This window comes from Tupaia chinensis, unplaced genomic scaffold (assembly GCF_000334495.1).
Source record: "Tupaia chinensis unplaced genomic scaffold, TupChi_1.0 Scaffold000597_1, whole genome shotgun sequence".
Lineage (NCBI taxonomy): Eukaryota > Metazoa > Chordata > Mammalia > Scandentia > Tupaiidae > Tupaia > Tupaia belangeri.
Window position 1 is genome coordinate 7,277,366 of NW_006160114.1, and position 16,522 is coordinate 7,293,887.

At 39.3% G+C, this 16,522-nt stretch overlaps 2 protein-coding genes across 4 annotated transcripts in view; one reads left to right on the top strand and one right to left on the bottom strand.

Moving 5' to 3' along the window:
• Positions 1–16,522, top strand: part of NBEA (neurobeachin) — a 615,556-nt gene that overhangs the window by 362,273 nt on the left and 236,761 nt on the right. For all 3 annotated transcript variants that reach the window (XM_014591554.2, XM_014591555.2, XM_014591556.2), the window contains one exon: positions 11,884–12,020. In XM_014591554.2, coding sequence (XP_014447040.1) covers positions 11,884–12,020 — 137 coding nt within the window. The remainder of the gene's footprint in view (positions 1–11,883; positions 12,021–16,522) is intronic.
• On the bottom strand, positions 14,270–16,311 carry MAB21L1 (mab-21 like 1). The gene has a single exon (XM_006158449.3). It carries the CDS (start codon positions 15,672–15,674, stop codon positions 14,595–14,597), a length of 1,080 nt encoding a protein of 359 aa, XP_006158511.1. The 5' UTR covers positions 15,675–16,311; the 3' UTR covers positions 14,270–14,594.

Below are 16,522 nucleotides of genomic sequence, written 5' to 3' on the forward strand. Positions count from 1 at the left end.
CTCTTTCTCTCTTTCTAGGGGTCGTGAGTGCACACACCCCATAGCAAATTAACAACAACAAAAAGATAAATAACAAAATTTATCTTTTCTTCACAATATAAGCACTCCATTTATTATACAGTCAGAATGGACAAATACATTTAGATGGATTTTTCTAGGAATGGACCATATATTTAATATCCTCGCAAAGAAATCCACAACCTCCACTCCCCCCAGAAAAAAAGGATGAACACGACTGCTCACACTGTAATTATTGACCGCTAACCTTTGATTCCTTAACCTAAAACGTTAACTATCAAGACTTTCAGTTTTATTCCAAGTTGTCACCCTTCACACATCCCAATTTGTGGCACGATTTACTTTCTGCTTATTCATGCCTACATCTGGGTATTCCCTGAGATGCCTCCCCTCTGCTTACAGTGCACTTCCACTTCACACCAACCTGTCTAAATTCTGCCCAGCCAGCATAGCCTCTGCAGATGCCACGCCCCCTCTTCCTCCCTGAAAAAGGCTGAAATCATCACTGTCCTATGAATGTCTAAGGAATTTGTGTTGTTCATGGGACCAGCAGTTGGCATAATGGTTATGTCGCTGTACTCCCATGTAGTCGACCGGGGGTTGAGTCCCGGACCCATTGGCTTAAACTCACGCCAGGCACATGTGTGTGCCTGCCCAAGATACCTAGAGGAGAGTGGAAGAGAAGGGATTGTGGAGTGGCCATCCCCCTGGGGGAAGGTGATTTCTCACTTTCTGTCTCTCTGTCTCTCTGTCTTTCTGGTGAGCACAGGCGCCCTAAAGCAAAACCCTCCCAGAAAAAAAAAAAAAAAAAAAAGAATGTTGTGTTGTTCCTTCCTTAGAGGCAGTATACATACATAATGGTGAAATTCCCCTGACTTTGGAATCAGGTAACCAACCACCTTTAAATTCAGACTCTACCATTTTCTAGTTGTGTGACCATTCCTGAACTACTCCACCATTCAGCCTTATTTTCTCTTCCATAAAATGGAGATAATAGCAGAACTATTGCATGAAGTTGTTCCAGAGGGAAAAAATGAAACTAATTCATTTGACTAACTCATGTGAGTACTTTGAACAATGCTTATTTCAACCCATTTCTCTCTTATGTCATCATTATTCCTATACTTTCTTTATCTTTATCCTGGACTATAATCTCTTTGTGGATAAAATTTATATCTTATCCATCACTGGAATCTCTTCATGTGCCCAAAACTGAACACTGAACACTCAATGATTTTGTGGACTTGATATGAATAAGTGAATACTGAGGCAAGTATGTATCTAAGTGTTTAATTTACAAAGAGAGAACAATTTACACACTAGGAGAAACATAACAGTTAAAAAGTAATGTCATTTGAAAAAAAAATATGCATACGATATAGGTAGAATACTAATTCCATTATAAGTGCTGGTTTTCAGTATATTTTTAAATTTATGTTTTATAAAAAAAGTTGTGTCCTTCATATTTTTAAAGAAAATTTTTAATTGATTTCAAGATATATCAAATACATAATATGTTTGGCCTTTTACTATGACATATAAATGCAACAATGGTTTGTATAATTTTCTGTATCCAAGTCCATAAACAGAGGTTGTGTCCTGTGTGATAGGTACTGTGTTAGGTGAAAGAAGATCTTAAAGTAGCATGTGCCACATGGGACGAACAGACTTCTAAACCCATATATTCAATATATTATAAGCGCTTCAATAAAGAGGTACCCACGAAATAATGGAAATATAAAAGTAAGACACGTAGTCCAACCTAGGAGTGAAAAGACTTAATTCTACTAGTCCTATAACTTGAAAGATCCTGAGAGGAGAGTGGAGGAAAAGGGATTGCAGCATGGCCATCCCCCCTGGTGGGGGGGAGTGTGATTTCTCGCTTTCTGTCTCTCTGTCTGTCTCTTTCTGGTGAGTGCATGCGCCCTATAGCAAAAACCTCTCAAAGAAAAAGAAAATAAATCATATCCTCTTATTCACTCGTCTAGTCCATCTAGTATGAATTTACTTATCCTGGTCATTAAATGATATCCTAGTGCCATAAAATAGTCAATATCCTTCCAGAAGGTGAAAAATGTATCTCATATGTTGAACTAAATATAACTAAAAACACAAATCTCACTTGACTCACCTCTTAAATCAAAAAGCAGAGTAAATTATCATGGTGAACATTAATATCACTTTTTTGTGTGTGCTGGAAAATAGATTGGTGATATTTTAGTTAAAGTATACATGCTTTGTAAGCTTTTTCTTCTGTAAAATCTTTCAGTGCTTTTGCAAAAAAGAAAAAAAAAAGCACTGATTCATTGGTTTATTTTCACATAAAGAATTACCTATCTGGGCCAGCTGGTGGCAAAGTGGTTAAGGCACTGGACTACCACAATGCTTGCTGTGGTTCAAGACCTGGACCTGTCAGCTTGCTTTCTCACTTTCTTTCTCTCTCTCTCTCTGTGTGTGTGTGTGTGTGTGTGTGTGTGCGTGTGTGGGTGTGTGCATCTGTTTCTCACTGTCCAAATTAAAAAATAGTAATAAATTTAAATAAGTTCTTTTTTTTGTTACCTGTTCTACAAATAAATTGGAAAACATAAAGTTAGAGCCTATCAGATTATTTCTCAATATTTTAAAATTATTTATTATAAATTCATTAAAGAAAAATGGAATTTTAAATAATATAAATATAAAACAGATGTTCACCATGATAAACAGATAATAATTTAAATTGCAGTATTCGATTGCTCAGGGCTCTCCATTCCTTTCATGAGTTTCCCAGACCTGGCAGTTTGCTTTCTCACTTTCTCTTTCTCTCTCTCTCTCTCTCTCTCTCTCTCTCTCTCTCTCTGTCTGTCTGTCTGGTCAAATTAAAAATAATAATAATAACAATAATAGTAAAGTTCTGAGAGGAGGGGGCTGGCAGATGGTGTGGTGGTTAAGGGTGCTGGACTCCCACATGGCCAGTCATGGTTCAAGTTTCGGACCTGGCAGCTTGCTTTCTGACTTTCTCTCTTTTTCTCTCTCTCTCTCTCACTCACTTTGTCCCTCTTTGGTCAAGTGAAAATAAATAAATAAATGAAGATAAATAAAACAATTCTTAAAAAAAAAATTCTGAGAGGAGAATGGAGGAGAAAGGATTGCAGCATGGCCATCCTCAGAGGTAATTTCTCTCTTTCTGTCTCTGTCTCTCTGGCAAGCGCATGTGCCCTCCAGCAAAAATCTCTCCCCCAAATAAACAAATAAAAAAAGATTAACATGATTCATAAGCATCTCATCTTAAGTAATAGGAAATTAGTCAAATATGGGAATTGGTTATTATTAATCTCGAAAGAACAGATGATTGTCAAGAAATCACCAAAGATTATCAGGGGGCCATTTCGTGAGCAAAGTGAACCTTTGTCTAAAATATGGGCATATAGAGTGTTATAATGGATAGTTTGGAGAGCATTATATGTGTGGGTGTATTCGGGAAAATATTGCTGAATTTAAACTCATAACCCTAAAGGTTCTGTATTTCACAAGGTATTGAAATGATCTTTTTCTGACTCAATCAAAAATATCTGTAACTACTATATTTCCATGAAAGCAAAGATTTTTAAGTTTCAAAACATTGTGTTGTTATTTGGACAACTGTCAATATTTTCCTCTGTACTTAAAGAAAATAATCAGCATCTAGAAATTTTCTTATGTTTTTTTCTTTCCTTGATGCATTTCAAATGTCTGAAACCAGGGAACTATCCTGAATAATAGAAATCTAAGATATTTTGCAATATTCTTCTGAGAACTTCCCTTTTACTAAGGTATTTACACAAATTCCTCCATTTTCTGAATGCCTAAAGCTTTCCTAGATTCCAAAACAAAGTTACAATGTTTCTTATATTCTTCAGTAATTTTTTTTTTAAGATTAAATCATATTGGGGCCAGCAGATGGCATAGCAGTTACATTACTGGACTCTCACATGTCCAACCGTAGTTCGAATCCCAGACCAGGTGGCTTGAAATTCACACCAGGTGTGTGTGCTTATGTATGTGTGCCCAAGATCCTGGGAGGAGAGTGAAGGAGAAGGGATTGTGACATGGCCATCCCCTCTGGGGGGGGGGGTAATTTCACACTTTCCCTCTGTCTCTCTTTCTCTCTCTCCAGTGAGCACACACACCCTAAAGTAAAAACCTACAAAAAATAATAACAATAAAATTAAGTCATCTTATTTTTTTAATTCTCCCAGGGAAATGTTCTCTTTTCTTAGATAGTACCATCATACTTAGAAATAATGAGTCCAACGTAGTAGATATTTTACATATGTTCAGCCACTCATGCTATGAGTTATTCCTCTATAAATGTTATATCACCTTATAGAAATAAGTATAAAAATTTACTCCCTTACTATATTTTTGTCTTAAAGTTTTTGTAATATTGATAATGTCCTTTTATACTGAGCATAAAGTATTTCAGACTAGTTTTAGTTCAGATTTAGTTTTATTTAGGTCAGGATTTCAAGTTTAATCATTTTACCAAGTCTAGTCAATGTTTATTATCCTAAAATATGATCTTCTATATATTCTAAAAGTGAATTGAATATTGAACATGTGGTTTCAAAGTAAATGAGGTTGGAGAACTTCCACATACTTAATAAAACTTTTATTAATATTAAGCCAAGTTTAGGAAATGGTCAAGTGATTCTAAAATGTATTGTAAATTGTTGCACCTTAACTATAGTTTTTGCCATTGGAATGTTAATCCAATAATTCTGATAATGCTGTTTCCTTAAACTTCAACTTCCCCCCATATATATTCCTTGCTTTGTTTCATATTGAAACTTGTAGAGAAGCTACTTAGCATTGTTTGAAAATTTAATTGCCATAAATGCCTTTATTTTTTAGAGAGATTTTTGCTATAGGGCACATGCGCTTGCTGTAGAGACAGAGACAGAAAGCAAGAAATCACCACCACCACCACCACCCCGGGAGGATGGCTACACAACAATCCCTTCTCCTCCATTCTCCTCTCAGGAACACGGGCACACACGCATTAATAGGAGTTTTAATCTGCAAGGTCTAGGACTCAAACTGTGGTCGACTAAATGGGAGTCCAGTGACGTAACCATTATGCCATCTCCTGGCCTACATAATTGCCTTGTAATAGCTGGAATGCTATTGACCACCCCCCCCCAATATTAATTCCTGCATCTGAGATAAAGAAAAGTAGCTCTGACCTTTGTGAACTAGCCTGATCTTCATCTAAGCCTCAATATTGTTTTGAGTAGGACTAGAGCTCACAGCTAGACCATGGTGTTTGTACTGTTGATGGACATAAACAACCTCTTAGAACATCAACATCAGACAATGTCACATAATGATGATGTGACACAAAACGCAACTATAATTTTGTCTAAACACAAACAAAAACAAGACTGCTGTGCATATCACAGAACTACCAAACATTTCCCTCTCTGGGCTACTATGAGTGACTGCTACTTCTTTCCAATTACAATTTAAGACTAGGCTTCCCTTCCTCTAGATTAAGTTGATTGAAGTACCCAGTCACAGGGGCCAACAGGTGGTGTGGTGGTTAAGGCCCCGGACTCCCGCATGGCTGACAGTGGTTTGAGTCCTGGACCCACAGGCTTGAAATTCAAGCTGGGCACATGTGCATGCGTGCCCAAAATCCCAAGAGGACAATAGGGAAGAAGGGATTGAGGCGTGGCCATTCCCCCAGGGTTTATTTCTTGCTTTCTCTCTCTCTGTCTCTCCAGCAAGTCCATGCAGACTATAGTAAAAGTCAGTGTCTTAAAAAAAAAAAAAAATGAAATACTCAGTCACAGAATTATTGCTACTTCCTGATAAAGATCTGTTCAGAACAAAGCTCTTCTTCCTTGAGCCCTTCCCTAAACCAGTTAATCAATGCTCAGATACTGTTGGTTTGTTGGGAATGTCATGATGCATATTTGCATAGAAAAACACGTCATGACTTTCTGGACCATCTAATATAGTATTTGCCCATTTTCTTACCTAGTCACCCATGGTTCCCATGGTCCCAATCTTTCTCACTGCTATGAGCAAGAAACCTAACTTGTTCAGCTGCAGATGTATTCCTGATGGTCTTTGGCAAAAGAGCACTGACATGTCTGTAGCCCAAAATTTGTGAATAGTGGACTATTAAGTCAAAATGTAAAAGAATTTTTGTACGCTGTAAAGTCCTATTAAAATGTCAGTGTATTGTGCCAGCAGATGGCATAGCAGTTACATTACTGGACTCTCACATGTCCAACCGTAGTTCGAATCCCAGACCAGGTGGCTTGAAATTCACACCAGGTGTGTGTGCTTATGTATGTGTGCCCAAGATCCTGGGAGGAGAGTGAAGGAGAAGGGATTGTGACATGGCCATCCCCTCTGGGGGGGGGGGTAATTTCACACTTTCCCTCTGTCTCTCTTTCTCTCTCTCCAGTGAGCACACACACCCTAAAGTAAAAACCTACAAAAAATAATAACAATAAAATTAAGTCATCTTATTTTTTTAATTCTCCCAGGGAAATGTTCTCTTTTCTTAGATAGTACCATCATACTTAGAAATAATGAGTCCAACGTAGTAGATATTTTACATATGTTCAGCCACTCATGCTATGAGTTATTCCTCTATAAATGTTATATCACCTTATAGAAATAAGTATAAAAATTTACTCCCTTACTATATTTTTGTCTTAAAGTTTTTGTAATATTGATAATGTCCTTTTATACTGAGCATAAAGTATTTCAGACTAGTTTTAGTTCAGATTTAGTTTTATTTAGGTCAGGATTTCAAGTTTAATCATTTTACCAAGTCTAGTCAATGTTTATTATCCTAAAATATGATCTTCTATATATTCTAAAAGTGAATTGAATATTGAACATGTGGTTTCAAAGTAAATGAGGTTGGAGAACTTCCACATACTTAATAAAACTTTTATTAATATTAAGCCAAGTTTAGGAAATGGTCAAGTGATTCTAAAATGTATTGTAAATTGTTGCACCTTAACTATAGTTTTTGCCATTGGAATGTTAATCCAATAATTCTGATAATGCTGTTTCCTTAAACTTCAACTTCCCCCCATATATATTCCTTGCTTTGTTTCATATTGAAACTTGTAGAGAAGCTACTTAGCATTGTTTGAAAATTTAATTGCCATAAATGCCTTTATTTTTTAGAGAGATTTTTGCTATAGGGCACATGCGCTTGCTGTAGAGACAGAGACAGAAAGCAAGAAATCACCACCACCACCACCACCCCGGGAGGATGGCTACACAACAATCCCTTCTCCTCCATTCTCCTCTCAGGAACACGGGCACACACGCATTAATAGGAGTTTTAATCTGCAAGGTCTAGGACTCAAACTGTGGTCGACTAAATGGGAGTCCAGTGACGTAACCATTATGCCATCTCCTGGCCTACATAATTGCCTTGTAATAGCTGGAATGCTATTGACCACCCCCCCCCAATATTAATTCCTGCATCTGAGATAAAGAAAAGTAGCTCTGACCTTTGTGAACTAGCCTGATCTTCATCTAAGCCTCAATATTGTTTTGAGTAGGACTAGAGCTCACAGCTAGACCATGGTGTTTGTACTGTTGATGGACATAAACAACCTCTTAGAACATCAACATCAGACAATGTCACATAATGATGATGTGACACAAAACGCAACTATAATTTTGTCTAAACACAAACAAAAACAAGACTGCTGTGCATATCACAGAACTACCAAACATTTCCCTCTCTGGGCTACTATGAGTGACTGCTACTTCTTTCCAATTACAATTTAAGACTAGGCTTCCCTTCCTCTAGATTAAGTTGATTGAAGTACCCAGTCACAGGGGCCAACAGGTGGTGTGGTGGTTAAGGCCCCGGACTCCCGCATGGCTGACAGTGGTTTGAGTCCTGGACCCACAGGCTTGAAATTCAAGCTGGGCACATGTGCATGCGTGCCCAAAATCCCAAGAGGACAATAGGGAAGAAGGGATTGAGGCGTGGCCATTCCCCCAGGGTTTATTTCTTGCTTTCTCTCTCTCTGTCTCTCCAGCAAGTCCATGCAGACTAATAGTAAAAGTCAGTGTCTTAAAAAAAAAAAAAATGAAATACTCAGTCACAGAATTATTGCTACTTCCTGATAAAGATCTGTTCAGAACAAAGCTCTTCTTCCTTGAGCCCTTCCCTAAACCAGTTAATCAATGCTCAGATACTGTTGGTTTGTTGGGAATGTCATGATGCATATTTGCATAGAAAAACACGTCATGACTTTCTGGACCATCTAATATAGTATTTGCCCATTTTCTTACCTAGTCACCCATGGTTCCCATGGTCCCAATCTTTCTCACTGCTATGAGCAAGAAACCTAACTTGTTCAGCTGCAGATGTATTCCTGATGGTCTTTGGCAAAAGAGCACTGACATGTCTGTAGCCCAAAATTTGTGAATAGTGGACTATTAAGTAAAAATGTAAAAGAATTTTTGTACGCTGTAAAGTCCTATTAAAATGTCAGTGTATTGTTTGTTATTAAGATTTCTAGGCTTGGAATTTTGAATTTTCAGCAGAATTATACAAACTCACAAGTATTTAACATTCCACTTTTAAAATATATTTGATGAATGATTCAGTTTTCAAATATAAAACATGGGTACTTTCTACTCTAAATCCACAAAGAGGTTTACCATCTCACCCTCTTAAAGACCCTGTGTCTCTGAAGAGGAATTAATTTTTCTCAAGATTCTTTTTATTGTGCTTCATTATTCCTCCTTTCTCACCTCACCTCAATCTATAGTAATTTAGATTTTAAATTAAATTAATGGCAAATAATATCCCTATCTTTTCAAAATCAGTAATGAATCTGTTTTTTTAAAAAAAAAACATTAAATTGTCACATGTAAAAAGTAAACAGCATTTATTTTTTCCTTCCAATTACTACTTCAGAAAGTAACATTTTAAATTGACGTATGCATCAATACAATGGAAAGAGGCTTTGTTTCATCCATGTGTTTAAGTATTCTTTAATATTATTACTCTGTGTGCAACAAGGACATACAATTTATTCTTTTATTGCTATAGTAGTGATCAGAATAAATATATTTATAATTAGGACCCGGTTCACTATAACCAAGCAAATTTTAGGAAGTTAAATTTGTAATTGCTTGAATTATCTTTGTAAACACAGTCAGCTAGATCACCACCTTGCTGGCATCCAGAAATGCTTCCCTTTTAAAACTATTTTTACTTGGAAAGAGATCCGAGGTTTTCGAATAACCATTTACCATATGGAAGATCTGCTGGCTGGTGATTGTGCCTTATGTAAACATTTTAATATGGGATCCCTAAAATCCAAAGGCTCCCCCAAAGGGGATTAAAACATAATCCCCTCTCTCTATTGCTGTAGTGGATTAACTCCAAATTCTCTCTGTGGCTGGTTTGCTCCCTGAAGGCTACAACAAAAAGACTCAGTACTCCTTAAACATGCTATGGCACTGCAAGTTGTAATTGGAGATATCCAAAGGACAGGGGTAAAAATGACATACCACTAAGACTGGATATTTCATGATGTGTCTTTCTTAGGTCTGAAGCCCTTTTATAAACTCCCCAGAAAATCTCAACTCGATAGAGTGAAATTGGAGTATCATCAAAAGGAAGCCCAGTCTCTTTTCAGAAATACAGAGAAATAAGTAGAGAAAATGTGTTTTCAGTTAAAATTTTGTAGGACTGTGTACTGAAAACTTTATAATACGTTTCAGTAAATGAGTTGGTATGGTTTTGATAATGTGTTTTGTAATTTTTTTTCAATTTTCTCGATTTAATTGGATATTTTAAATTACTTTTTAAAAGAAAGAAGTGGTTCTCCGTTTATAATTTTTTTAAACTATTCTTCATCTCCAAATGCCAGAAATCTCTATTAAACCATAAGGTGCTAGCTAGTCCTGTGTATTTAGAAGGAAGACTTTTTGGACATTTTAGCAAGCCCCAAGGATGTGTAAGATGACACTTTGTTTCTGATGTGAATCATGTTACCTTCTTTCTCACCTTGCCCCAGTCAGGAGTAAACTGCATGAATTTCTCCAAAGAGGAAATATGAAAAGTGGCATCCGAAGGAGCGTCCTGGTTGCTTAAGGGTTAAGGGAGCGGTTCGAACCGACCCGTGCGTTGGGGGATTCGGAGGAGGGCGCGGGAGTGCTGAGGCGCCGCCAAGCGCGCGCACAGACCCTCCAATAAACACAAAGGAGGGCCTGGGGAATAGAAACCCAAATCCACTTGTAATCGTACAAGAGATTCGGGCATAATTACTTGAGCAACCTAGATTAAGATTGATGAGCCTTTAAAGTGGCGCTTCAGATCGACCGCCTCGCCCTTTGGAAAGAAAAACGTTGTGGAGCCAAGGTGGACCCCGACTCCGCTCGGCTGCGCAGCGGAAACTAGACTGAGGCCAGGGAGTCCGCGAGCCCCGGGGCCCATTGGGCATAGAAAACAGTAAAATCAAAGAAACAAGCTTTGCGTTCGTCAGATCCTGGCGATCGTGATCGAGGGTGAAAGCTGACACTGACACAGTTTGCTTCATAGCCACCCCCCCCGCCCCGCTTAAGCGCAACAGAAGCAGGCCGAGTCCTTTCTGTATGTACCTCCAGCAGCAGAAAGGGCCCGGCTTTGTGCAGGACCGTCGCTGATTCGGCGTGTGCGGCGCTCAGGGAACGCAAACGTCGCCGCCGTCTCCGCGCCCGGCCCTACTGGGTGGACTCGCGCGGGTTGTGGAGGTGGCTGCACGAGGCGGTCTCCACGCCGAGGGGCCAGGGTCTGCGAGGCCGCAGGGGATCTGGCTTTTTATTGCCTTTCTCCCGCTGCTATTGTGACTGGCTTGACTACATGCATTTGAGGGGGGGAACGAGAAGGGATTATGAGAAATTCTTGCTACCGACGAATGGATAACGTTATTTCTTATTTCCACTCGTATTTTACGTGCAAGATCACGGAGAATGCCTCCTCTTTGGCGGATTTTAAAGGGAACATTTAAGTAATGCCCCTTTGAATTCGTATTCTAGTATGTAAAATTCGTAATTTTCAACTCTGATTCAGATTGAGGGGATTAGAAAGAAGCAAGCACCCTAGTAGGCACACTTTCTAAAAATCTTTTTACTGAACCTTAGTTCCTGTCGTTCAAAAGTTGGGCGGTAGCACTTTTTGGACGTTTTTCTCCGAGATGATTTTGTTCTAGCGTCTTAACATTTTCATCACTTTTGACAAATTCTGTAGGGAAGTGCTAAAATTTTTATTCTTTGTTACAGGAGAACTTTATGTATTGTCCATGTGCGTGCGTTTGTGTGTATGTGACTCTCCTTAGGACTCCGATGTTAAATTCATCTTCCTGAGACACGCACACGGTAGAATTTATGTATTTAATAGGTCCTTTCCCCCTTCACACCCTCTTGCGGCTCCTTGGGGAGCATCTCAGCCTAGTGGAACAGCATGGCTGGTCTTTAGGGGTGATGCTGATTGCCCAGGGTCTGTCAAAGCCATGAGGCTCAATGGAGAATCCCGCATTACAGAGTCTGCCCTGCACTTTTAAGTTGGTTACTGGTAGTGCTTCACCCACACTGTTGGATTTATTTCTAAGGGGAGGTTGTAAACTCCCTTGCTGAGGGTCCCTTATTCCATATTCTAACCTTTTGGATTTTTGCGGAATTATTTATCTTCTTTCTCGCTAAAAGGTGATGTGTAAAAAGTTAAGCAGATCTTAGCTCACAAGAAAAGATCTTGCGCATAGGTAGTGTTTTTCTAGCGCATCTTTAAAAATAAAAATCTGCAGTACCCTTCTGGGAGAGCAGTCCACAGGGGCACAGCCTGACTCCCTTGCCCTTGTCTTACAGGCCCAGTGGTTCTCAGCACCCCTGCCCAGCTCATCGCACCCGTGGTGGTGGCCAAGGGGACTCTCTCCATCACCACGACAGAAATCTACTTCGAGGTAGATGAGGATGATCCTGCCTTCAAGAAGATCGACACTAAAGTGAGTTTAAGAGATTTTTCCTATAGCAATGGTGGCTTTGTGGCAGGAAGTGGTTTACAATTTTGCTTGGTTTTAAATGACAGCGGGGGAGGGGATGCACATTCTTGTTTTTCTCATAGAAAATGAGATGAAAGAAATAACACCACGTGCTCTATTTTATGGAATTAAAGAATATATTAATGAGTTTAAATCCTGTTTTACCAGAGCATGCACATTTCAGCAATCTTTCTGTGCGTGCCTACAGTCGTGCCCACTTAGGCAGATTTGGTAGTTAAGCCAATTGCTCCCAAGTTCCCCTGGGTCCAGTCTTCCCCTGGGAAAACTAAGAAGGGTCTTAGGTCTTATGAAATTTATTATTAATATCACTTTTAATTTCCAAAAGTGTAGCTTGCAGTGTGAATTATTATTTACCAAAAGGTTACAAGAAAATTATGGGAGAAGCTATTGAGGTATAAATTCATCTCCATTATTACATCCAATTTTCATCTCCTGAAATAAGCATAGGTTTTTTAAAAGGAAGAGAAACTGATTATCTGAGAAGCTTTGATTTAAAATGTATACATAGTATATGCAAGTGCTCAGATGTTTAAAAGTTGTATTCTTTTGGGGGTGTGATTCCAGGAAATACATATTTGGACTGCTTGAAGTGCATAAGTATTTATTAAATCTTATTGTGTAGATTTTCAACACCTAAGTGTTACAGCAGCTCTCTGAACACTTTCTTCTGAGATCCACTGTTATTAACTCTCAAGTCACTGTAAAATTAGCATGTTTCTTTTGTGAGGTTAAGAATTCAAGAGCATTAAGTATTATACTAGATACTTTTGATCATTTTGCAAAGATCTTCTTGTAAAGTGTTTTCAGAGGCAGTTATTCTAAAATAGTCAAAGACAAATACTCTCATAGAGCCAGAATGTTGTTATTTATATTTAATTTGTATATAGAAAAACACTACAATACAGCATTGTAGATTAGCAACTGAAATTCTTAAACATACTGCCACCTGAATGAACTAGTTTAATAGGTACTCAGTCCTTTCAGCACTTGTTGACTATGAAAACCCTCTGAAGGATAGTCATAGGACTGTGTTTACTTACAGCACCAACAGGAGTGAATTTTAAAAATGGATTCGAAGGCACTTCACTTGATTTTAAATAATTTAAAGTTTGTCTTTATGCGTCTATTAGATTGCTCTGTAAAGTAAAAAGGGATTTTGGATTTCTGAATAATTTATTCTTATAATTGGTCCCTTACTGTATTAAATAAGGTTTGACATAAAATATGTTGATCAGAAATGACCTTCATTTATTAGCGTAGTTTCATATACAAATTTTGTAAGTTTTATTATAACTTTGTTTAATTCATTTTCTATGAGGTAGTTAGATTTTTAATGCAGTAATCTCTATAATCTCTACTGTCATGATAGAATTTTTCTTTTATAAAAATTGCTACAGAAATACTGACCAGAAGAGCAAGCCTTCAAAGTACATTTAATAGTGTCTGTTGTAGAAATACTCTTACCAGTAAGTTAGAAACCGAGAGCAGATTACTATCTTCTGTAATCATAAAAAGAGCTTTTTTCCAATACTTTAAGGTTTTATTTTTAATAACTTCATTAGAATATTTCTCAAAATGTTTAAAATATTTAAGTGGGTTCAATTCAAATTGGAGCATTACATTTTTTGATAACAAAATAATTTAATGTGAGACACAACAACTTTTATTTTACTTCATTTATTAGCTTCTAATTAAATAAAAATCAGCAACAGAAATTAAAATCTAAATCACAAAAGTAATTATCCAGTGTATTTCAAGTGCATTTTTCAAATATATAATTCAGATATTCAAGCGTTATTATATAAGCTGAATTCAAATTTCTTTGAATATATTTAAATAACATTTCAAGTATATTTATGGAATGTTAGAAATAGAACAAGCAATATATTTGAAACAAAATGTAAACTTTTTAAAATTCAGACACTTTCAAAGACAGATAATGTATCAAGAGGAAATCTACCTTTAAATGGTATCTTTGTTAGTGAAAAATGTCTGGAAGTATCCAAAATGGCAATTTAACTTCTGTTCACCAAATCACAAAACACCAACATCCACACTTTCAAAGACAATGTGAGATCACAATATTTGTTACAAATCAAAATATACATTACACTTTTCTTCAGATGGCATATCCAAATTGAGTTTACTCACAGACAGATGCACCTAAATCAGCAGGATTGCTATAATCCTTTGATAGTTAGGCAGTGTTCCCTGTGGTCTTGCATTACAGCCAGGCTTTTTTCTAGGTGTTAGCTTGTACTTTTCAAGGGAGATACGAAATCTTTGTAAAGAAGTCTTCTAATACTTGTGGGTTTGGGTTTTTCTCCATCCGCCTCTCTGACTTCTTTTCCATCCTTTGGAGGAGTGGGTGAGATGATGCCTAAACATTGTATTATTCCTTTTTAAGGAAGAGATTGGTTGCACTGTCGAGTGGAATATTAGGCATTGAACAGGAAGTTTGCACATAATTAGGACTTTAAGAAGAGTAATCATTTCGGCTCTTGATTGAATCATCCTCTAAAGTTTTTCCAAACTTTTCGGGTTGGTCAGGATCTCCCTTGCCAGTCGCCACGTTTGTTTGGCGGCGTTTTCCAGAGCAGAGTGAGGTTTGCCTTGAAACAGGTCTAAATTGGGTAGGAAGTAGTGGGGACACCGCCGGCACTGCAGGCAGGAGATGAGTTGCAGCAAAATCCCGTTCAGCCGATCACCCAGGCAAGACTCGTCCCAGTCCGACTCCCGGGGATGCTTTTCACACTCGTAGGAAACTAAAGTCTTCATATGGTAATTGTTCAGGGGCTGGCCCGGCAGTTCAAGGTGACGATCCCGTAAGGTTTTGAGGATGGAGAGGCATTTCTTCCTGCAGCCCCCCATCTGCAGTCTGTTCTCTGCTTCCGCGAACTGCAGCACCCAGGCGTCACTCTCGGCGGAGCTCTGCTTGCCGGCCAGGGAGTGGCACTCCTTGGACAAGAGATTGAACCCTTCCGCTTTGACCTCCGCCACCCGGTTGGGTCCCGGCCAGGGGATGTGGGGAAGCGGCCAGTGGGCAGCACTCCTTGGCCAAATCCCGGTGCATTTAAAAGCCGGGGTGATCTGCACCACGTACCTATCTCGGATTCTCAGTTTCACTTCGCTGGTGTCTGCCACCATCTTTACCACATCCCTGTAGCTACATTTGTCTACCGCTTGAGCCACCAGCGTCTGAAACCTGGAGCGGATTTTGCGCGCGGAGAGGTAGCCCGAGGCTGTAATGAATTCCACCCAAAGGGACATGCTTCTCTTGCGCCCGTCGCTCAACTTCAGCACCGCGCAGCCAGGCAGCGAGCCGTCGTCCACGAAGTTGAACACCCCCATTTGGTTAAGATAAAGCACCACCTCAAATTCAGTGGGGGAGATGACCTCGAGGCCCTCGTAGCGATTGTCCATCTCATTGAGAGAGCTGATGAACCGGGGCTCCTGCACTTCCACTTCCTTCAGTACGTCGGAAACTACTTTGCAGACTTCACGGATAGTTTTGGCAATGGCAGCTTTCCTGGCTTGGCATTTTTCATTGTAGTATTTATTCAGATGGTAGACCAGCTTGGCCTGGGCCGCGATCATGTTGGGGCAGAGATCCGGATTGTACACCGGAGTCTCGCAGTAAGCTGTGGGATCCAATGCGGCTGCTAGAGCTGGAGCCAACTTCGGTGGAGAAAAGGGCCGCAGCGCTCGGAAATGCACCCCAACCGTCTTTCCGATGTGCTGCAGCGGTGCTTTTCCTGCCGCTGCTGCCGCTTTCCCCTTCCTTTTATCTTTGAGCCCAGACGGTCTTAAAGTGAAAGACTGTTGTCCCCCCTCTCTCCTTCTCTCTTCCTCTTTTAAAGAATCCTCGTGTGAGAGAAATGCATGGAGAGATCACCTTCTCAGTGATAAAAACAAAAGTTGCGCTGAGACCCAGGAAGGCTCTTCGAGTAGTCAAAATAATCACCCCTTTTCGTATTTATTTACGCTTTCCGGTAATCATTGTGGGCAATGGACTGTTAATCAGGTGGAGGAAAAGTGTGCTGAATGTGTGTCCGGGTGAGTGTGCGTGTGTATATGTCAGAAGAAGCTGCTGTTGGTTTGTCTAAGAGCCCAGATGCACTCGTGTGGAAATTATAAAGGCAGGGCCAGGCAGGCGGGCGGCCAATCGCCACTGGGCTCGTCACGACAGCCTCCTTCAGCTCCAACTCAGCTAATTAATCCCCCCTCACGGATATAGGCACACCAACTAAAGGTAGGAGGCTCCTGCCGGCAGAAAACCACCTAGGCCACCTAGACAGTGTGGAAATCTAGAGGAATCTCAGCCTTGGTATTACTGGAAGCATACAGACATTTCGAAAAGACTTGGCAAGGAGGCTCTCGCTCAACTTGAAACCCTTGCTTGTCTTTTTTACCACTGAAGTGCAAATACAGGTGTACTGATGGTC